Source organism: Aspergillus mulundensis (genome assembly GCF_003369625.1).
Source record: "Aspergillus mulundensis strain DSM 5745 chromosome Unknown scaffold_3, whole genome shotgun sequence".
In the NCBI taxonomy this organism is placed as follows: domain Eukaryota; kingdom Fungi; phylum Ascomycota; class Eurotiomycetes; order Eurotiales; family Aspergillaceae; genus Aspergillus; species Aspergillus mulundensis.
Window position 1 is genome coordinate 152,588 of NW_020797891.1, and position 24,067 is coordinate 176,654.

General features: G+C 31.7%; 1 protein-coding gene across 1 annotated transcript; it reads left to right on the forward strand.

Moving 5' to 3' along the window:
- Positions 1–11,714: 11,714 nt before the first annotated feature.
- On the forward strand, positions 11,715–13,692 carry DSM5745_03857 (F-box protein; the record flags this gene model as incomplete). The annotated part of the gene is made up of 2 exons (XM_026745873.1): positions 11,715–13,265; positions 13,315–13,692. The coding sequence occupies 2 exons, from the start codon at positions 11,715–11,717 to the stop codon at positions 13,690–13,692; spliced, it is 1,929 nt and encodes a 642-aa protein (XP_026604869.1).
- Between the last annotated feature and the right edge of the window lie 10,375 nt (positions 13,693–24,067).

The window sequence follows — 24,067 nt, forward strand, 5'->3', positions numbered from 1 at the left end:
GGCCGGCGCCCGGGACGCGCCTATCCCGATTAGGACTAGCGCAGCACGTGACGGTTGAGGTTTTCTCACGACTCGCCGCTCGCTACACATAGACAATCCAGAGGTTTACTATGAGCAACGCTATTAGGTAGTCATTAATTTTTTTAACCTTTTTATAGGTAATATTTTATAAATTTAAATTTAAATATTTATAAACCTTAACCCTAGAGTAATTAAAGTAAAATTTATTTATATTTACTTAAAAAACTAGTGATAAATTTATTTTATATTTTTAAGTTTTATTTAAAAATATATAAACTAAAGTAGCTAGTAACTAGTTTTTAAAAAATATAAATTTATATATATTATATATATTTTTTTAGGACTATGCACCTATTATTTTATCTATATAAATAATATGTATATAGCTATTAAAATTAGTAATAAAATATTTTAATAGGTACTTAATAAATTAAAAATAATTGTAAGACCAACAAGTCTTAAAGATCTTTACTAATAATAAAGATATTAATAAAGGAATCTAATTAATAAGAATAAAGTATTTTAAATTTTATTAAATAATACTAAAAAAGTTACTTAAAAATTTAAGAAAAAGGCTGGCCTTAAGGCTACCTTTATAAACCTTTAAATTATATTTAAATTATTTTTAACTAAAAAATAAATATAAGTTTAAATACTTTATATATAAGTTTTTACTTTAGCTTATACTTAAGGTTTACCTTAGCCTTATTTAACTAGTAGCCAAAACCCTAAATATTAATAACCTAGTTAAATTATATAACCTAATATAATAATAAAGTATACTTAATTTTTAATAGCTTAAGGCTAAAGCTTAGGTTACCTAAGGTGCTAATTTTAGATTAATAATAAATTAGCTCTAGTAATATTAAATAAAAAAATATTAGCCTTAATAATTTTTTTTAATTAAAGGGTTGTCTGCAACCCACTGCTAAATTAAAAAATAATAATAATAAAATACTACTATTATTATTAATATTAATACTAAACATAGCTTTATTATTACTATTTTTAACTTTATTAAAATATTATTTAATATATTAAATTTAGTATTTTATTTTTATTATTTATAGTGCTTTAAATAAAATATAATATTTATTTATAATTAAAAGGAAAAAGGCAGCACTTTAATAATACCTAATATAAAAATATAAATTATAATATAGTTCATAATTTTATAACCTTTTAAATTTATTAAATTTTTTACTAAATAAAAAATTACCTTTTTTTATTATAATTAAAAAAAGTCCTTTTGGGCGCTGCCCTAGTATTTTAATAAGTAAAAAAAAGTGCCTTATTATAACTATAGTAACTTAAAATATTTTTACCTTTACCCCTTATACTTTTATTATAGTATAATTATAAAACCCCTTTAATATAATATTTTTACTAATTTTAAAAGCCCTTAATATCCCTAATTTTCTTACTATATTTATCCCCCTTTAGGTTTAATAACTTTAATTTTAATTAGTTTTTAGGTAGTAATAATAATAGTAGTAACTAGTATAACTTATATTTAATAAGCATCTTTAAAATATATAATAAGGTTATAAATAATAATTTAATAATTTTTTTTTATTTTAATAACTACTAACTAGTAATGCTCTACTAGTACTTTACTAAATATATTAATTTTTAACTTTATAATAACTATTTTATTATTTAATTATAGCCCCTGTACTTGCTAGCTTACCTTTTTTTACTTTATCTTATATTATACTAGTTATTATTATTTTTAATACCCTTATTATAAGTTTTATACTACTACCCCCTTGGGCTTTTTTTTTCCTGGCCTTTAGCCTTTTATTTTTTATAAATATATTTTATTTTTAATCAATTTACTAGTAAAATAGCTTTAATATAAATATTAGCTAATAAAAAATAGGTTTACTTATAGTGCGCGAAATATATTTAGGTATATAAAAATAATAGGTTAATTAATAGCCCTAACTATTATATTTATTTAGCTATTAAGTATAATTATTTTTATTATATTTATAACAAGGGCACCTGTTTCCCCCTATTATTTTATATAAAAGTAAATATTATTTTTTTATAATAAATAAACCCTGCCAACTATAATAAATATATTTATTATTAAAATATATTTATATATTAGGTTAAGCTAGTAATAAAGGCTTATAAAAAAAATAAGTACTAAAGTCCAGGCTATAAAGGTATTAGCTTTAGTTATTTAAAAACTTATTTAAAGCTTTTAGCTTACTACTAAATAACCCCCGGCCTATTTTAATAATAGCTAGAATATATATTAATTTTTTAATATTTTTTTTAAAAAACAAGCTTGTTACACCTTTTTTTTTTAAAAAATACTAGGTATAAAAAAATATTTATAAAGGCCCTTGCTCCTGCTCCTAATATTAAATAATAATTTTTTATTATAGCCTTTACTATATAGCTAGTTAATATTATTTTTTTTTAAAAAAAATAAAAGATTTTTTTTTAATACTTTAACTATAATATAAATATAGTTCTTTATTTTAAATTATAATTTAAAATAAGTTTTAATATTAAGCTAGTAGTAATCTAGCTATAGTTTATTAAATTTTAAAATTTTATAAAAAAATAAAAAAGGTAACTACTTTACTTATAGCCTTGGGTATAATTTTAAAACTTTATAAAATAAAAAATCTTGCACCCCTTTTTAAAGCTATAAGTAACTAGTAATAATTAGGTAGTAGTTTAATAATTTTTTAATAATACTAGTAGTTTATTAAATCTTAAAATTTAATAAAAAAAAGGTATTTAACTTAGCAAGGTTATTTTTTTTTTTTAAACTAATAGTAAATTAATATTATTATAGTTAATTTTTTATAATTTACCAGGGCTTCCTGTGCATGCTTAAAATTAAAAAGTAGTTTTTATAAATTTTTATAGCTAGGCTAGCCCTTTTACTTAATAAAAAATTTATTATATTTATAAATATATTATTCTCCAAGAATAGCCTTAACTTTTTATTTTTTTTTATTAACTAACTTTATAGTTAGTAGTTACTTTTTTTTATTCTTAAGCTTATCTTGCTATATAAATAGCTTTAAAAAAATATAAAATACTAAATAAATTTTTAATTAATTATATATACTAATAAGCCAGAGCTAATATACCTACTTTTTAATAATAAATTTAATTTTAAAGGGTTTATTATACTTTAAGTTAAGTTTTTTACTTAAATATATTAATTTAATATTTTTTAAAAATATTAAAATATTATCTTTAATTTTAAATTTTACTAAATAATATTTTTAATTATAATAAAGTATTTATTTTTTTATACCTTATTTATATAATCCTGCAAGTTCTTCTAAAGCTATTTTAAATAATATAAGTATTTTTTAATAAAAAAATAAAATATTAATTCCCCTAGGTTTTTAAGCCTAAAAATTATTAATTTTTATTTATAGCTTACTATAAGCAAAGTATAACTAGTTAAGTTATTTTTTAAGTTATTATAGGCAAAGCATACTAGTAATAAGTATAATACCTAATTACTTTATTAATAGTTATAATATATATATAAATATACCTTAAGTATTTAGTTTTAGCGCTTGGTTTAATTATTTAATTAAAAATAATATACTATACTAAGTTATTATTTAATATATAGTACTTAATAAAAGGCTATTTAATACTTTAAAGTAAAAAGTAAACCTTAATTTATTATTATACTTTAGGGCAACCTTATATTATATATAATTTTTTTAATAAATAAGTTAGCTAACTTCTCCGCAGTAATTTTATTAGTAATAAAAAAATATTTTACTTTTTTACTAAACTAATTTATAATTATTAAAATTATATTATAAACACGCCCTTTATACTTTAATAAAAATAGGTTAATAATAAAATTTATAAAAATATTTTTTTATAATATATTTAGTATTAAAAAAAAATATTAAACTCCCTTAAGGTAACTACCTTAAAACCTTAAATTTTTAGTATAAAAAATATTTTTTAATATATATATATATATTTTTATTAAGCTTTTTTTACTAAAACTTACGGGTAAGTAATTTAATAATTTTTTTATAACTAAAATAGCCTATATAAAAATTATTATAATATTATTTTATAATCTTATATTATAACACAGGCACAGGAGGTATATAAATAATACCTTTATAAAAAAAAGTTTTTTTTTCTCGTGCTATTTAGTAATAAAAAAAGCCTAATTTAAATTAATAAAAATTATATCTTTAAATTATTATTATAATTAGCTAGTAAGAGTGTTTTTTTATTAGGCTATAATTAGTTATTACTAAAAAATATTTATAATTAATTTAATGGTTTTTTTTTACTTGCTACCTTTATAATAAATATTTTACGGCTTAAAAATTTTAAATACTTATAAGCTTAATTATATAAAAAAATAGCTAGGTCCTCCAATGCTATTTTAGTAATAATTTATTAAAAAAATAAGCTTAATTTTTTTTATAAAATAGGGAGTATTTTAACTTAATACTTTATATTTTTTATTATATAATTTAATTATTATAATAATATATTTACTAGATTATACTTATTTAACTTATACTTAATTTTAAAGTTATAAGCTATAAGTAATTCTACCTATTATACCTACCTTTAATTTAAAACCTTTATTATAAAAAAATAGTGTAGATTATTATAATTACACTATATATATATAAAATATAAAAAGCTTTTAAAATAGTAATACTACTTTTTAAAGTACTTAACTACCATAAGTAATTTTTAATTATAAACTTTATAATAAAGCTTTAGTTTATATAATTAATAAAAATAAAAAGCTATAGGGCACTACTAGTCCTGTTTTTTTTTATTAGGTAATTATTTTTACTTTAGCTATATAATAATTTTAGTAATAATAAACCTTAATATATTAGTAATAATAAAAATCTTTTTTTTAAAATTAAAGTGCTGTAGTACCAGCAGTTTAATAAAATTTAACTTAATTTTTTTAAATATATTTTTTATATTAATAAAAAATAAAAAAGGCCTGCTTTTATATTTTTTTACTATTTTTATTAAAAGCTAGGTTATTAAATATATTACTTTAGTATAGCTAAAAATAAAATATTAAAAATAGTTTATAAAGCCTAAAAAAACTTATAACTTATAAAATAATATTAATTCTAGCTAATTAATAATAGTCCAGCTATAGTCTAAATTAATAAATATTTTTTTTATTTAATAATAAAGCCTAAAAACTTTACCTTTTTTTTATAAAAACTATATTTTAATAATTTTACATATAAATTATACTTTTTTAATTAATTAAAAACTTCCTAAATATAGTGCACATGTTTTTTTTTTATTTTAAAAAAAATAAAAATATTATTAAGGTAAATAATATAAAACTTATTAAAAATCCTGCTTATAACTATATTTATATAAAATTAAAATATAGCTAGTATATTTATTAAGCTAAAGGGTATAATTATATACTTATAATAATTATAATAAGTTTAAAATACTATTTTTTATTTATCTCCCCTTTTAATTTATATTTTATAATACATGTTACATAAATCTAGCTTAGTAAAATATTATATATTTACTAGCTAATTTATTAGCTTATTAATATATAGTAGTAAATAATAATTTTTATTAGTTATTATATTTAATTTATAATAGTTAATATAAAAATATAAAAATTTATTAGGTTTTTAAATAAAAAGTACTAGCACTTTAGCACTATTTTAAAATAACTTAATTTATTTTTTTTAAATATTTTATTAAAATACTTTTTTAATATTTATAATTTATACTAGGAGAGACTATAAATAAAACCTTATAAAAGCTTTTTACCTTTTTTTAATAAAATTTTATACTTTACTTTACTAATTAAAAGTTAAGTAGCTTTTTATTTAAAAAAAACTTTACTTTAGTAAATATACTAGGGTGGTAGGACTACTTTTACTTTTTTTTTAGTTTTTTTTAATTAATAAAATATTATAAGTACTAGTTTTTTATACATAGTTTTTATAAACTTTTATAATATTTTAATTTTAATAAAAGGTATATAATATTACTAGGTTTATTTTACTATAATAAGGTAAAGGTTTAAATTTACTTTAATTATTTAGGAATATTCTAGGACTACTTAATAGTTTTTATAAATAAAATTAATAATATAATATATTAAGTTAAATATTTTTATAACTTTTTTTAAATTTTAAACTTAAGTACAGGCTTGTAATTACCTATAGTAAAAAGTAAAAATATTATTAATATATTAAACTAGCTATATTATATAGTTAGTATTTATTTTAATATTTTATTTTTATAAATATTAAATTAAAATAAAATTAATATTAGCCCTAGTATTAAGTAATACCTTAAACTATTAATTTACCTTATTTTTTTATATTTTAAAATTTATAAAAATAAGAAAAGTGGTTTTTTTTTTAAATTATATAGCTTTAATAACTTAAAACTATTAGATTATTATTTATTTTTTACTAATTTTTTTAGGCTTTTTTTTATTTAAATAAGCCTTTAATAAGTGGCCTAATTTATTATAATTAAAATAAAGGCCCTTTTTCTTGCAGCGCTTTTTTTTAAAAAAAAGTAAGTTATTACCCTTTTTCTTGCCTTTTTTTTTTTTAAAAAAAAAAGCTGCTTTGCCACTACTCTAGTTTTATTTTAAGTTATTTTTATTTTTTTATTTTTAAAGTTAAAACTAATTTTAAACTTTTTTTTTCTTGGCCTTTAAGGCCTTATTATACTTTAAAATAAACTTTATATAAATTATTACTATAATTATATTAATAAAAGTCTTTAAGAAATTTTTTAACTTTTTTAAGTATAAATAAATATTTTTATTATATATTTTAGTAAGGACCTATACCCTAAACTTTAAATTATTAAAATATAGGTTTAACTTTATAAAGCAAAGTTTTTAAAAAGTAGTATTCTAAATACCTTATTATTTAATTAAAAGTTACTAGGTAGCATGGTAGCCCCGGTTTATAACTAGGTTAACTTATATATATATAAAGTTTTTAAAATTTACCTAGGTTAGATTATTTTTTTAAAGTTTAGCTTAACCTTTTTAATAATTATAAGTATTTTTTAAAGCTTTTTAAATAATAAATATAATTTTTTTATTATTTATTTAAAACCTTTTAGGGGTGCTATAAAAGTAATTTTTTAAATTTTTAAATTAAATTTTAAGCCTTATTATATATATATTTTTTTTAAAAACTTAACCTTTTTAAACTTAATTTTAGGCTTTTAAAAAGCCTTATTTTTTTTATAATAATAATTATAAGTTTTTATAATTTTATTTTACTTTTTTTATTTTAATATAGTGCCCTTTAAGTAGCTTTTTTATTATTATTATTACTTTTAAATTTTTTAAAACTAAACTTACTTATACTAGTACTAAGGTTTAATAATAAAATAGTTTTAAAATAATAGCTTAACTTATTATTTAAGCTTAACTTTAAACTAAAGCTAAAAGAATTACTAAAGTTAAATATTATTAAAGCTTAATATAAAAATTAACAAGATAATTAATATAAGGGTTACTAAAAAAACTAATATAAAGCCTAGTAAACTAATATTACTTTATTTTTAAGTTTTAAGGGTAACTTTTTTTTATTTTTTTTAAAATATTTTAATTTTAACACGTGGTATTAATTATAACATAGTTAAAAAATAAATAGCCCAGGTATAATAGCCTTAAACTATTTTTTTTAAAATAGCTTTAGTTATAATAATTTTTAGTTTAATAAGTTATAATAATAATATAAAATAATAGTGTAAAGGGTGTATTTTACCCTATGCCTTGCTAAGTAGGTAATTTAAATTATTTAAATTAGGTTTTTTTATTTAATTATTTTTAATAGTAATAAAATCCTTAAGTATAAGTAAAAAAAAACACTTTTTTAATTATTTAAGTTTAAATTTTAAAAATTTTAACTAAAATACCTGCAGACTACTTTTACTTATTTTTTAAAAATTTAATTTAGGATACTATTATTAAAAAAGTTTAAAAAATAATAAGTATAAATAACTTTAATTATAAGACTAATAAGTTTTAAATTTTTTTATTAATAATAAAAATATTAATAAAAAATTTAATTAATAAAAATAAAGTATTTTAAACCCTATTAAATAATATTAAAAAAGTTACTTAAAAATTTAAAAAAAAAACTAGTTTTAAGGCTATTTTTATAAACCTTTAAGTTATACTTAAACTATTTTTAATTAAAAAGTAAATATAGGTTTAAATATTTTATATATAAATTTTTACTTTAACTTATATTTAGGGTTTACCCTAGCCTTGCTTAACTAGTAGCTAAAACCTTAAATATTAATAACCTAGTTAAGTTATATAACCTAATATAATAGTAAGGTATACCAAGCCCTTAATAGCCTAAGGCCAAAGCTTAGGTTACCTAAGGTGCTAACTCTAAACTAATAGTAGATTAGCTCTGGTAATATTAAACAAAAAAAACATTGGCCCTGACAATAATAAGCTAAAATAAAATATATTTAGCTACTAATTACTAGTATTAATATTAATAGCTTTTAAAAAAATAATTAAAGAATACTTTAAAAATAATTAAAAAATTTTTTATATTTTATTATTAAAATTAGCTTCCTAGGCTTAATTACACTTTTAAAAATATTTTATTTTTATTTGTTAAAAAAGCCTAATTAATTTATAAAAACTTTTTTAATAACTATCTAAGGTAAAGGCGTTAGTACTAATAAATAAATAAGTATATTAATTATAAAATTATTAGGGGGATTATTAGTTAAAGCTATAATAAAGTAATTTAAAGTATTATAAGTTTTTTTTTAAAATATTAATAAAGTATAAAATAAAATTTTTAAAAAATATAAAATAAGCTAAAAATTTTAATAAAGCAAGCTTGGCTTGCTTACCTTAGCTTAATTAAGCTATGGTTAGCTATAAACAGGGTGGGCCAACCTGTATTTACTAACGCTATAGCGTCCCTTAGCTTCATGTTTCTTTAACCCATATTTCACCACCAACATCTTTCGTGGATTTGCAGTAATATTGAGTCCTATTAAGTTATGAAAGTGCAGGTTGAACAAGTTCCTTGTCCCCCCCACAAACACCGCTGTACATTATTCTGTCTGCTGATGCAAGCAAGGCACAGCATAGAAGCCAAATAACAAAGTGCGTTTTTAAACCTTGGTGTCATCGGCAATTAATGTAAATTGCCCACGGCAACAAAGGAGCCTGCACTAGCAACAAACAGGCCAAGCAATCTGGTAGTATTTAATAACACATCATTCCGCTGTTTCCAACTGTGACTCCCGGGAATATAGATCATCAGCCTGTTCTTGAAGTATACATTAGAAAGACACCAAATGATGTCCACACCACAGGCCTGATCCCAAGGCTCGGGGACAACAAGCAACTGATCTGAGCGGTGCACCATGGATCTGGAGTCAGGCTTCGCGATATTTGCTGTAAAGTTTGATACAGCCAGCTGTTCTCCAACATAGGGGTGGGATCCAACATATGTCTAACCGTCTGTGACCACCAAAATGACCAGTGTGACAGTTACAGTAAAACAAGGCTGTTAAATTAGCGCTTGGCATACTTTAAAGGGTCTAGCTCCTGTAGTATAAAAAAGCGCTAATTTTAATATAAAAGCTTATTAGCTGGGCTAGGCGCTTAATTATTAGTTAAAATTAACCCACTTTTAATCACGTGTATGTTGTTTCTAAGCGTCATAGGAAACATAAACATTTTGCTGTGTTGGTCACAGTCTGTTTTATGATGACATTTTACCATCCCTACTCCGACAATTGAATTCACGATCTCAAGAGCAGCCGGATGCTGTATCAACTCGCTGGGCACGGCGTCCATTTCCACGAGATAGAAAATGCGAAGTCTCGTCCAGCGCTGCCATGACATGAATAGTTCCGTCCAACATATCTGGTCCTCATTGGCCGCGTGCCAGAGTCGCTCGTACACATACTCGACTGGTTGGACGTCCAGGATGTTGGAGATAACGGCAAAAGCCGTCTTTGTGGAGATTCTCAATCGCGTATGTCATTTGGCCCGCGTCGATGCTGCGCGTAGAGACAGTCATGGCGATAGCAGTTTAAGGGGTATATAGGAGAACATGAGGGACCCAGAGAAACACATGGATATCAGCACCTCCCCCGGGTGACGGACGACCGCGGCTCTCTCCGCCTTCCCCCGTCTGTCCCGCGATACACATGCAAAGATATCATTGACAGGCCGCTATCGAAGTCGGTTGTGCAGGGGCGACAAACATCCCCAACGGATAGACAATGGTGTAGCCGCATTCCATCCTCAGTTATGATTGACAGCAAATCCCCGTCCTTCATGGCTACGAAGACAGGAATCTACCAGTCGGACGCTAGGTAACTATAATACAAAACTGGAATTCACGGGTATCTAGATGGTCAACCGATGATACACAGCGGAAGGTGTCTATAGCTTCGCCCGAGGTGCCGTCTCACCGGTTGGAGCCACCTCAACCATCAACTTCCCAGTGTTGACGCCAGCATAAAGATCAACAAGCCCCTTTGGCGCCGCCTCGAGGCCACCAGTGAGAATGTGATCCTTACGGGCAAGTTTTCCTTGGGCTAGCCAGGACAACAGTTCCTCACGAGCAGCATCATACTGACTGGTAAAATCGAAAACGATAAAGCCCTTCATTGTAACTCGTTGGGACTGACATCTGTTAGCGCTGGCATGGCAATCAAACGGAGGAAACTCACGATGACATTCATAACGCTGGCGGGCCCCTTTGGCTTTGAAGTATTGTACTGACTGATAGCACCGCACATCACGAAACGGGAGAAGGGGGCAGCCCGGGCAAGGCAAGCATCGAGAATCTCACCACCAACGTTGTCGAAGTAGACATTGATATACTCAGGAGTCGCCGCTTTCAGTTGCTTCCTCCAGTCGGCCGACTTGTAGTTGATCGCAACGTCGAATCCCAGCTCCTTCACCAGGAACTCGCACTTTTCAGAGGATCCAGCCAGGCCGATAACGCGCTTGGCTCCCTTGATCTTGGCAATCTGTCCCGCGACCATACCAGTCGCTCCGGCAGCCCCAGACACCACGACGGTGTCCCCGGCCTTGGGCTGTCCGATCTCAATCATCCCAAAGTAAGCCGTCAAGCCCGTCAAGCCAAGAACCGACAACGCGTCGGTAGGCCGACCACCCTTCGGGATTGCAATCTGTTCCACATCTCCCGCACCCAACAACGCGTATTCTTGCCATCCGGTGTATGCTGAAACCCAGTCCCCGACCTGGAACTTCGAGGTGAGGTCGCTGCCCACCGCCACCACCTGAGACATGCTCACGCCGCGCATAACCGCACCAATCTTGACGGGGGCAATGTAGGAGCGACTAGCAGAGAGCCATTGACGCATGGCCGGGTCGAGAGAGAGGTAGTGCACGCGCACGAGGACTTTATCGGCGGGGACATTGTCTGGACGGGGGACGGTACGAAGTTGAAAGGTGCCGGAGGCAAGAGAGGGATCGATCGCATCGGTGGGACGCTTGTGGAGGATAATCTGCCTGTTGGACATGTTAAAGATGAAGGGTCGCTGACGGGAAAAAGAGGGAAAGGAAACGATTACAAGAAGAAGCAGAGAAATGGCCCGAGGAAGAAGGCCGAGGTGACGGCTGCCAGATCTCTCTGAGTCTGTCCCCTGCCGAGGTTGACTCCATGGACAGCCAATTACATAAGCGGGCCATTACATCATCCACACAATCCGATTCCGAGTCCCCTCCCAGGCCAGGCCTCCAGCTTCTTCTTTCTCCGCCCAAACCGACGGATATGCAAAGCACCTCGCCCGTGACAGATCCCCTCGCTATCCTACCGCCAGAGCTGGTCCTCCGTGTGCTGGAGTTCGCCTCGCTCTCCACTGTTGCTTCTCTGACCGCTGTTTCCAAAGCCTGGCACCGATTCATCGAGCTCACACACCAAGACGCCATCTACTCCGTCCTTTTGAAAGCGTTCACCCCTCCCGGCCCCACCTTCTCGCGATGGTTCGACGATACCGTGTCTGCAAAGCGCCAATGCGAACGGCAGAGACTACTTGCATACAACTGGGCGGCCGACATACCGGTGACACGTGAGCGTGTATTACAAGTTGGGAACAATCCAGTGTGGCGCTTTCGGGCGGACCTGAAGCGTCGGTTTGTGGTGTCGACTTCTCATGCCGGCGGGCTCAACGTTACCGATATAGATTCAGGCGAAATCCTATGGCAACTGCCGTCCACTCTCGACACCGACAACGAGCACGCTGTTCGCCCGTATGCGCATCTAGAATATCAGGATGGGATGGTGGTATTCGACCGCGAAGGAGACGCGGTGGAAGTATGGCAAGCAGACGTGGACGATGCTCCACGCGGAGAATTTCGTCGCATTGCAGTCCTGGATCATGATTGTCAGACAAGAGGCTTTCAGCTCTCCTACTGGACGCTCTGCGTGGTGTCGACGCAGGGACAAGGCTTCGTGTACGACATGACCCAGCGACCTCCCACCTTGACAACCCATCTGACAATTGAAAACGATGCGGTTGGACATCTGGATCAGAGCCATGATGTCGTGATATACTCCATGGGCCCACAGGGCTACCATGTTCACAGCAAGGCATCTGGGGAGTTGCTCGGTGCGCTGCTTCCGTCGCAGTGCACAGAAACATATCATATCCGCCCGCCCAAGGCCGGTTCTCGTTCGGCGACCGAAAGGTTGATACACAGTCTCGCGACGCATGATATGCACGGTCCCAACGAGCCCATCGGCCGCCCATCCAATGACCACCTGGCGCCAATAAAACTGGGAAAGGGTCCTCTACCGCTGCCGGACGATCCGGAACATGTTCGGAACGTCGACGATGAATGGGGAGCGGGTATGCTTAGCAGCGATCTATTCGTTGGTGTTTCCCGTGCTGGTCGAGTATTCGTTTGTTCGAACTGGCGCAATGCAATCCACGGCCCTGCCAATCTTGCATCCTGCAGCGCCATCATCGAATGCGAGTCCGACGGTTCAACATTTGACCTAGGCGGTTGGTTGTCAGTGCGCAACCACCGGCTGATGTTCGAGGTACAAGACCGGGCCTACGTTGTCGCGCTGGATGACGATAACCGAATTCAGGACATTGACTGTCCAAGTCGCGCGTCATATTCTTTCCTTACCTGCTCAACGCCCCAGCTCGCCGTTCCCGTTAGTTTTATGGCATTGTTCGACGACGCCATTATGAGTACATACACTGTAAGTCGCTGCCCCGCGAACGCGGTACGCTGAAGTCTAAATCATGTAGACACTTGGTCGCCAACAGCCGCCCCCCAACCGTCCCGGCGCCCCGGACCCCGGTGACAACACAGGACCTATGCGCATCTTTCCCACCAAAACCATTCGCATTCTGAGTCTGACGCCTGATGGCACGCCGGCTCCAACCGGGCAAGCATCCCGTCTGCGGAACCCGGAATCGGAGAACTCTGATTCACCTGCGGCCGGACGAGAAGAGGACGTACGTTCTCGGGGTCTCATCCAGTTGCTCAGTATGCTTCGGGAAGAGTATGATGAAGATGAAGGCGTGGAGGATATAACTGGCGAAGATAGAGAGGGGGGGGCGGAGGAAGACGACGAAGAGTGGGAAGACCTGTCTGAAGACTCGGACCATCGTGTAGGTAACTAAGCCTGGTCCGCTAGCTTGGTATAGACCATCAGGCGACGATGCTGGTAGACTTCGCCCACCCGCACCGAGCGAACCGATGAGTAGACAATGCTATCCAGGTATTAGACCCAACTTACAAAACACGCATTTAACATAATAGATCGACAGATCCGACCTGTTGAGGTCGCCAGTGAGTTCCGTATAGCAAGCACAGCTGCCCCCGAACATAACAGTCAGACGGTCAAGCGACGCCGAACACCTCCTCATTCTGCCATTACATAAGTCAGGCGGTAGGCCGATCATCCCATAGCTTGATTGGCGAGAGCCTGAGGATACCATCAACGTTGACCATCACTCAGAGAGCTGGCCTTTCGTCTGTGATAGCATGACCAGTTCATCCAGATCCTGGACTTTTTCATTATGCACTATACCTTTCCGTCAAACCTGCAATCATCCGTTTGACGCATTCTCACACCCCACTCGGTCGATATTCGATGCTTTCCTTGAACTCTCCCTGCACGGGTGGGACGTCTCTATGCATTTTGGCTGGGGTCTTCCACCAGGTTGTCGTTTGACAAATCCTTCGTATGTCCATCCCCTATACCCCAAATCCACCATTCGACGAATTCCTTTTGATACGCCCCTATCGGACTTATACTGATCGACAACTCTCTGCTCTGCTGGCTGCCTAGGTGCTTCCAGCGCTTCCTGCGAACCTGCCCTGCCGAACAGCACTTGCCTCGGACATGCCTCGAACCTCTCTTTCCAAACCAACTCTAGAACCATCGCCGAAAACGACCGCGTTGGTGATCGGCAACACTTGCCACCTGTCCCTCGATTCCCTGACGGCCAACTTCGTGCTCCTGCCTTCGGTACAATCAGCCGGATCAGCTGGACACACGGCAGCAACACCAATCCCGCAATTTCAAGAACCATCCCAAGGGCAAACACAGCCTCATCCTTAGCAACACCAACACCATCATCTCCGTCCCACACCTAATAGTTAGATTAAGCACGAATTAGCGTCGGCAGTAGCCGCGGGTGTAGTTAATTTACTAGCATTAACAAAGAACAAAACTAGTCACCTAAACATAACACAAGGCACTATGTAAAAATAAAACCCTTTTATTAATTCTAACTTTAATAATATTATCTCTAATATTATAAATCATTCCAAGTGTTTAAAAAAATAGTATACCATGGCCAGGGCCCGGGGGCCGCAGCAGCTACTAGTTTTATCTAGTTAAGATAACCTAAAAAAAATGGTTTTTATTAAGGCCAACATGTATTTGAAGACTTAAAGTCTGCCTATTTTTAATATGCTTGTAAATTTCCCCCTTACACACACATTTTTCTAACTAGCTAATTTCTAGTCTACACAAATCCTCTCGCTGCTGGCCAAGACCACCTTCTTATCCAAGCCAGGATCTAAAATTACCCTGCATCAGGCGTATGCCACTACATAGTGCCTGTTTAAGCACACAAAGAATGTTTACTTAACCACTAAATTATTTTTATCACCGGCCGAGCTCAACCTTACTAATTCTTTTTAAATTTATATTATCTAAAAGGCGAACCTAACTTTATTTATCTTAAGTATCTTCAGCACTCAAGAGATTAGCTTTTCCAAGCTAAACAATAACTTTCTTAATATGTTTATATATAAAGGCAAATAACTTGTTAAATCGCATGGCGCTCTATTCCTTAACTTAAAAACCCAGGTATTTATCGCGTCTTTAAACAACCCTAACCATACTTGCACCAAGTTGCTGTACTCCCTCTTTCCTAATAACCTTAACTAACAGCTACTTAACAAACAGTCTGGAACTTGGTTGCTGTTTCTAACCAAAGCCAAATTTATTAACCACGCCCGCTCACGTCGCGAATTCCTGCTTAATAATATTAATAATAATAACGCTTTAAAAAGGCTCCTAAATAAATACCAATAAAAAGACTTCCTCCGGGCTCTCACCTTGTACATTAAAAATAATTTTAATGTTATTAACAACCACCAAGTTAGACTCTCCCCATGTGTTACATTTATAATAAGACTGCTAATACAGATTAGTTAAAAAACACCACATAAGAAATACAACCATCTTTACTAAATAGTAACTCTAAGCCACAAAGTACGCCTTTTTAAATAAAGTGTCCTGTCGCTGCCCAAGCGCCGGCAGTCCCAATTAACACAAACATTTACAATACTCTGGTGGCGCGTGCTGCTGGGATTGCACACATCGCGCTGCAGGCTTTTTCCCCAGGATGCTTATAGCAACAGCAACAGCAATAGTAACAGCAACTTTACAAGGCTTAATAAACTTAACAGGAACAACAACGCCTCCAAATTCTGCCATACTATACCCCCGCACAGTAACCATGTCACTAAATTAATCTATTTTTTTAGGGTGCCAACGGCCTTAAACTCATATCTTCTAGCTAAAAGACTACACCCCACCGCTGCTAATTCCCACCCCTAATCGCGGCTACATGCTTGGCATCCCCTATAACTCCTAATCTAAATCCATTTAAGCCCTTTATAAGCGCGCGCGGATGCTTAAATTAGCCAACCCTTCTCGTGCAAAGTACACATCTAATCCTCCTAAACAACGCCGTAAATAAACAGAAAATAAACTAGCAGCTCTAATAAAAGATCTTAACCAAGTTAACAGCCCTTATTAAAGTCAAATCCTTAAAATATTTAGCCCCGGCGGTACTATTAGTAAAGCCCTTAAAGACCAAAATGTTTTCCAGCTTAAAAATAAAGCCTGGCATCTAAAAAATAGTTATCTTAAAACCAAGAAAAAAGTTCCTAAATACTTGGAATTTATTACTAGGAAGCTCAAACTACCTGCCCCCGCGAAGGCTGCAAAACATAAGGCCCACGAACCCCTACAAAAAGCAACCAAAAAGACAAGGTGCATATTGAACAAATAAATGCCATGATGGATCTGGCGGGATCAAGAAATACGACGACAATGGCGGCAACGTCTGCCAGTTTATCGCCCCGGTCAATGGCGCGGATGGAAACTATACCATCCAAGGAAACAGCATCAACGCACATATACCCGGCCAGTATGGACCCCAACCCCGTGCAGAGTCAACTGTTCGATACTGACGTGCCGTGGCTGGGTAGTTCCGCCTACAGGTTTCGCGGTCACCGGTATACTGCGCGTTGTGAAGACGCACCGAATTTGCCCTACCCCAACATTATCACCCAAACCGACACTTTCCCCGTGGAAGACTACCGGCCGGAGTAGTTGTGTGGGAGAAATGAAAGAGCCAGGCTTTTACCGGAGCGCCTGATGTATTTGTGAACTTGGGTGGTTGTCTTTATGGTATCGCGCTATAGTCTAGGACGCCTTGGTATGGGTTTTGTTCCCAGATCGGATCTGGGTTCCCCATTCTGTTATGCGAATGCAGAGGCTCGCGTGAATCAATTGGGCCTTTTATTTCCGATTCCCGTGTGTCATGCGATCGTAGAGTCGAAGCTCTGTGGTTTGCGGGGAAATTGTTCGCTCTGGGGACGAGTCCGTGACTGTAACTCCTAGTCCGTTCGGGTCTCATTGGTCGTGCTGTCCGGTCCATGCAGGGGTCTCTCCATCTATCCCAGGGTGCAAGGGCTTATGGAGCGATGGAGTCTGCCTACTTATTCGTCGCGATACGTCCACTCGGAATGCAATCGTCGAATGCGCAACTCAACATCAACAGGAGACTGATATACCTCAATACACACAAAGACCATCGTAAGCGTTCTGAACCTACTCCCTCGATGAAATCCCTCCAGGTCCTCCTGGCCCTCCTATGGATCCCACTCGCAGCCCTGGCCGAGAAGGCCATCGTGGGCGGCTTCTAAGTCATCATCGAAAAATACCCATACCAAGCCTCCGTCCTAATCAATGGCGACTTCCACTGCGGCGCCGTCATCATTAGCCCTACCTACGTCCTTACCGCAGCCCACTGCGTCAACGGCGGTAAACTGTCGATTTTCTCCGTGCGCGTCGCCAGCCAGCAACGCATACAACACCGCCGGGGTCGTCATCAACGCCACGAATGTAACCGTGCACCCGGCATACATAGCAGGAAGGTTCGATCCCGACGTTGCTATCATGACGCTCGCCGATGAACTCGAGTACGGGGCCGGTATTGGGCAGGTGGAACTCCCCCTGCTTGGGTCGACGGCTCCTGATACCGGTGACGATGTCGTTGTATCCGGCTGGGGCCGTCTGACGGAGAGCGGTACCGCCTCGCAGACGCTGCAGCTGTCACTGTGCCTGTTATCGAGCAGACAAGGTGCGTCGACGCTTATAATGTTCACTCGGTGAAAGTTCGGGACAGCATGTTCTGCGCGGGCGTCCCGGAGGGCGGGAAGGACTCGTGCAAGGGCGATAGCGGTGGTCCGGCGGTTGTCGATGGCGTTCTTGTTGCCATTGTCTTGTGCGGGAAGGGGTGCGCGCTGGCGGCATATCCGGGGGTATACTCGCGCGTCTCGTCTTGGCGGGATTTTATCCGAAATGTTACTGGGGTTTAGACAGGTCCGATGGACATTTGCCGCGTGGGTTCGGCGTTCGTCGTAGTGTTCGCAAGGTGTGTGTTCGTAGCCTGGTTCGAGGGTGTTTGATTGTTGCTGTGCTTGTTCTGCTTGCTTTCTGGTGAGCAGAGGTAGAGAGGGATAATTTGCAGTACTTTAGGACTGCAATTTAAAAGTCAGTTGCGGGAATGACTGGGTTGGCAAATTTTGACTAAGCAAGCTCTGCCGTTTTTAATTAGCCGCCCCCTTTTAACTAATCCCATGAATAACCACTTAAAGCCAAAGTAATATCACGTGGACTACGTGTTTTTGCTTTAGATTAGCTTGCCTTTTTACACGTGACCCGCGACCCTTCTAATACTAGTTTGCTTTTAAATAGTTTAAAACTTACCACCATAACCCCGCTATCCGTACCTCCGCTATCTACACCTTTTTTTATAAAATTATTCTTATTAATAAACCTCTTTTGTAGTTATATTTACTAGATATACGCATTTTTTTACGCGCCTGTGGCCAGGTGTTTTTTATTATAAACCCTCTTACTATTTTAGCTAGTAAAATCTGCTTGTAATATAATAAGCTTAAGCCTATATTAAAGTTTATTTTAGCTAAGTATATATTAAAGCTAACTATATAGTGCTAGGAATATTAAAATATAATAAGGCAAACTATATATATATTTATTATCCTATAATTATAAATACTAACCTTATTTATTTTTTTTAGCGGCTTGCAAAAGCTTAATCTACTATAATTAGTTAACCTACTCCAGCACTCTAGTTTATATTAATAGTAGTAAAACAAGACAGCACTAAGGCTGCTTTACCTAATTCTTTGGCCATTACCCGTCCAAACTTTATGGCACTAACTACCGCCTTATTAAATTATGTAGTTTTTATTTAGTAAATTACTCTACCTTTGCGGGTAGCTAGCCATTTATAAGGTCCTCCTACCTTTTACTATTAAGGTATTTATAATTTAAATATAGAATTAATAGCTTTGGCTTGTAGGGAGCAAGTAACTATTTATAAAAAATATAAAGTTATTAATCACGCTGGAGAGGCTTATTTAGCTATTTTTATATTATCTTAATTAATTACTCCTATAAGTACAAGTAGTAAAGGCGCGGGTTTACCAACTAGGATTCCTTTACTAGTTCCTTTATTAATAACTCCTTTTTTAATTATTTTAACATTAGGACCCTTTGCTTTAATACTAGGTTCCTTCCTATTTCCAGCACCTGCGCGAACGCCATTATCTTGGCGCGAGTTTATTTAGTCTAAAGTATTTATTATAAGTACTCCAAGCGTATTTAGTACGCCACGTAATGCCTTACCCAAACCTAAACACGAACTTAAATCCAAAATTAAACCCGCTATTAAAATAAACCCTATTATTAATATCCAGGATCCTAAGCTACTGGCTAGGCCAGCTCTCTTTATATTTAATAATAAATGCCTTATAAGTTTCTAAACCGCCCTTGCTAATAAACATATAAAGCAGTGTAGTAGTTATAATAAGCGTTAGTTTAAAATATACTTAATAAAAGGCGTTTGCAAGCGCTGTAAAACAAAAAATTAAAATAAAAATATATAATTATTTAGTAATACTAATTACCTTAATCCAGGCCTAATACCTATATTACAACCCCCGCTTCCTAATTTAACATAAATTAAAAAAATATTAATAGCAAAGGTACATATGCATGTACAGGTAATACAGGTACGCGGCTAGTAATATAAATACCATAGCCATGTTATTTATTTCCTTTAAAATATTAGCTATATATATAATACCCTTTCTTTACTACCGCGCGAAGTAAACATTATTCTTTTTTATTTATTTAATATAAAAAATAACCCCTATTTTTATTGCTAGTATAAGCGCAACTTCCGTGTCTATTAAAAGTATGTTTAAATATAGCTCTTTTATTTATATACCTATTATTTTTAATATTAAGATATCTAGATTAATGCTAAAGCTTTGGCTATATTACCTATAAATATATATATTACTAATAATATAATAGTGCAGGACCTTAACACTAATAAATTTAATTTTAAAAATTTAAATAAAAATAAAAAGCTTTTACTAGAAGTTGCTATAATACCCAATTTTATAATAAAAAATATAAAATTAATAAAAATTTAATAGCAAGTAAACACCTAATTTTTTAATTTAATTACTTGTAGTCCTAGCCCTAGTGCTCCGTATCTTAACATGCCTTTATTTTAAAGCATTTTATTATTAGAATTTAACCGCAGCACTGCTTTTTTAGCCTGCGCTTTTTTTACCCTATTTTCTTAAGGTAAAGCTAAATTTACCTTGCCTAAAGATAGGCAAGTAGCTTATAATAACTATATTAAGTATTTAATAAAGTATTATAATAGGCGCTTTGCAAAACATCCCTGTTTTTAGTTTATAATATTTAATATAATTATAAAAAAATAAGTAAATACTTGGGTGGGTTTTTATATTTATTAAAAGGCTAGTACGCATGTAAATATTATTATTAAAAATATTTAAGCTACTTTTTAAAATAATAGTCCTAAGTTCGCTGTCTTATTAAACTTAATTACCTAATTTTTTAGTAATTTAAAAGGCACTTGTTTATTTTAAATAGGAAAGCGCAGGTAAATTAAGTCTTTTATGTTAAATTTAAGTGCGCCATATTTATTTATAATATTATTTATTACTAATCTTTACTAGTATAATTTAATGCAGCACCTCCCTTGCTTTAAAAAGTGGTATTAAGAATTATTAACTAAATAAATTAAGATTACGCGTGATAATTTACATAAAAATCCTTATATTATTTCCTACTATTTTTAGTTGTGTTTTAAAATATTTAGGAAAACTATTTTAAAGCCTAAGTTTAAAATTAATAATAAGTAGTTTTATTTTAAATAGCAAGGCTATAAATTAATATATTTACATAGACTATACTAGGTTAATTTAACTCTTGCTACTAATATTCCTTTTTTTAAAGTAAAATATATCTTTCCTAAAGCACGAGACACATTTACAAAGTTTTAGGGTATTTATATATTTATACTTAATTTAAAGCCTAGGCGGGAGTTTAACCTAGTAAATAAGTATTTTATAATATTTTTATTTTTAAAAAATTAGCATAATACAGTTACTTATTTATTTATAATTTTAAATTATGTATAAAAATACTAGTGCTTTAAAGCGTACTACCTTAAAAAATAAAAGGAATTTAAAAAGGTTTATTACTATTTTTATTATTTTATATTATATACTAAGAATACATTTTTAGCTAAGCCTTTTTAGGTGTTTTATTACTGGCTATATCCTAAATATAATAATTTATATTTAAATTACTATAATTAATTAATATTTATAGGTTAGCTAGTAAATATAAATATAGCACCCTATACAAGCGCTTGTGTAGTAATAAATTATATTACTAAATATATTATAAAAATAGAAACAAAGACTATATTATATAAGAATATAATAATAAAGTTAATCCTATATTTAAACCCGGATAATCCCCTTTTCTTTACCATGGTAAAATTAATAAATAAGTTAATCTTTAAGTGGGATTAATTAGCGCAGGAGATTTACTATTTTTTACTTTATTTACTTTTAACACAGGGGTTATAAATAGTTACTTATGTTAATTATTATTTAAAGAAATAATAAGAATAGTTATTTATTATTAATTAGGCTAATAATAATAATCTAGAGGCTAATAGTGCTTTTAGGAAAGGCCTTCTTTTTTTTATTAAATATAAATAGTGTTTAAATAAGTATAAAAATATTACTTTTCTAGATTTCCTTTTAAACTATAAGTACAGGAGTGTGGCTAAGATATATTCCTAATATTAGGAAAAGGCGCGTGTTTTAAATTACTTTTTAAAGTATTTTATTAATTAAACTAAAAATTTAGCGCGTGTAAAGCTAATGCTTTACCACTAGTTTTAAGATATTAATAGTTTAAAAATTATTAAAAATATTAAGTATTTAACTTTTTATAACGCGTATATTATTTGCCAGGAAGCATATAATTATTTAAATAATTTTTATTATATTCTTACCGCTCCAGCTCCGGATAAGAATAATAATAATAATTTTAAGTAAATAAATAAAAAAAAGTAGGAAGCATGGGTTAAGCTTACTATATAGCTTTTAAAAAATAATTTTACATGCCTTAAGAATCCTAATTTACTTAAAAATTATAATATTAATTACTTTTATAACTAAAATACTTATATTAATAAGTATCCTAAAACTATAATAAAACACGAATAATAAAATAATACTAAAATAATATTTTTAGTTACTATATTACTGCATTTTAAAGTATTAATTAAAGGATTAAAGGTTAAGCAGCAGCACCTATATAACCTTATAATTAAGTATTATTAATTTATTTTTACTAGTAACTCTCCGCGCTTTATCCAAGTTAATTTAAATAACTAGGCAGGAACTAGTAAAACACATGCCATTAAACTAATATTTATATATTTATAAAATATAACCATGGCTACTAGCTAAAAAATACTAATTATTCGCGCTGCTTTAACTAGAGTTACTATAAATACTATATTAGGGTATACTTTACACGCACTTTTTTATTTCCTGGTTAGTATTTAGCAAAAGTATTAGGTATTAAATTTATAAAACTTGCGCGTGCTTTAAAGTCTTCTTTTTAGTATATATTATTTTATTATTAATAAAAAGTCCATGCTTGGGTTGCCATATATGCAGTGGATTAATTAATATTATTATAAAGCATTTTCTACTATTAATAATAACTTTAGAAAAATTAGTTTTATTCTTGCGGGGGATTTTTACTAATTACCACTTATTATATAGCGCCTGTTGTTTTATAATTAGCTATTAAAAAATATTAATAAGGTTCACGCACGCCATTTATATTATTTATTTAATATTACCATTAAGCTTAATATTATTTAGCGGCAAGATAAAAGTAATTTATATATAAAAGTCTTTAAAACTACTTTACAAAACCTTTATTATAATAGGGTAATAAGAAATAATTAAAAACTTTTTTTATTATGTATATAATTAATTTATGGCGGCAAGGATAATTTTAAGAATATATTATGTATATATTATAAAAAAACTTAGGTTTCTGCCCGGAATCACAACGCGTTGCGGGATCTAAACCATGTAATTTTAGTTATTAATATTATATATAAGGGTAAAAATACAAAGACTATATTAACTAAGAATATAAATAATTTATATTTTACTTTGCACCTTTATATAGGCGCCTGTGTTATATTAGTAAAAAATTATTAGGTTAAAGCCAGCCTAGTAAATGGATTTTTAAACACTATTATTAATATTAACTAGTTGCCTAACTTTAATTTGTGTATAAATCTCCCGGGCGCTATTTATATTAAGTTTAATAAGTATACTAGGCCAGGCGTTACTATTAATAATAAAAATTATATTATACTTATTTATTTTTTAAAGCAAGAGTTTACTAGGGCAAATATAACCTATTACCATACCTAGTTTTTTTTAACTTTTACATATGCTGTTACTATTTATAAGGCACAGGGAATAACTATTAATAAAGCAGTTTTAAATATATTAAAAAAAAACTTTTTGCCAGGTTTAATATATATAGCAGTCTCTTATGTTAAAACACTAAATAAAATTTTATTTAAAAAGCCTTTTAACTATAATTAGTTTAAGCCTTAAGAGTTAAAGGCCAGTAATATAACTTTAATATACTTAGTAAATATTAAGCGCAGGGCTGCTTAGCATGTACATATACTTTATTTATTAAAATATTTAGCTAACTAGTTTAACTATAATATTCCCTAGCTTTTAAGCTTAAGCCTCTTGTAATTAAGTTACCTAAAC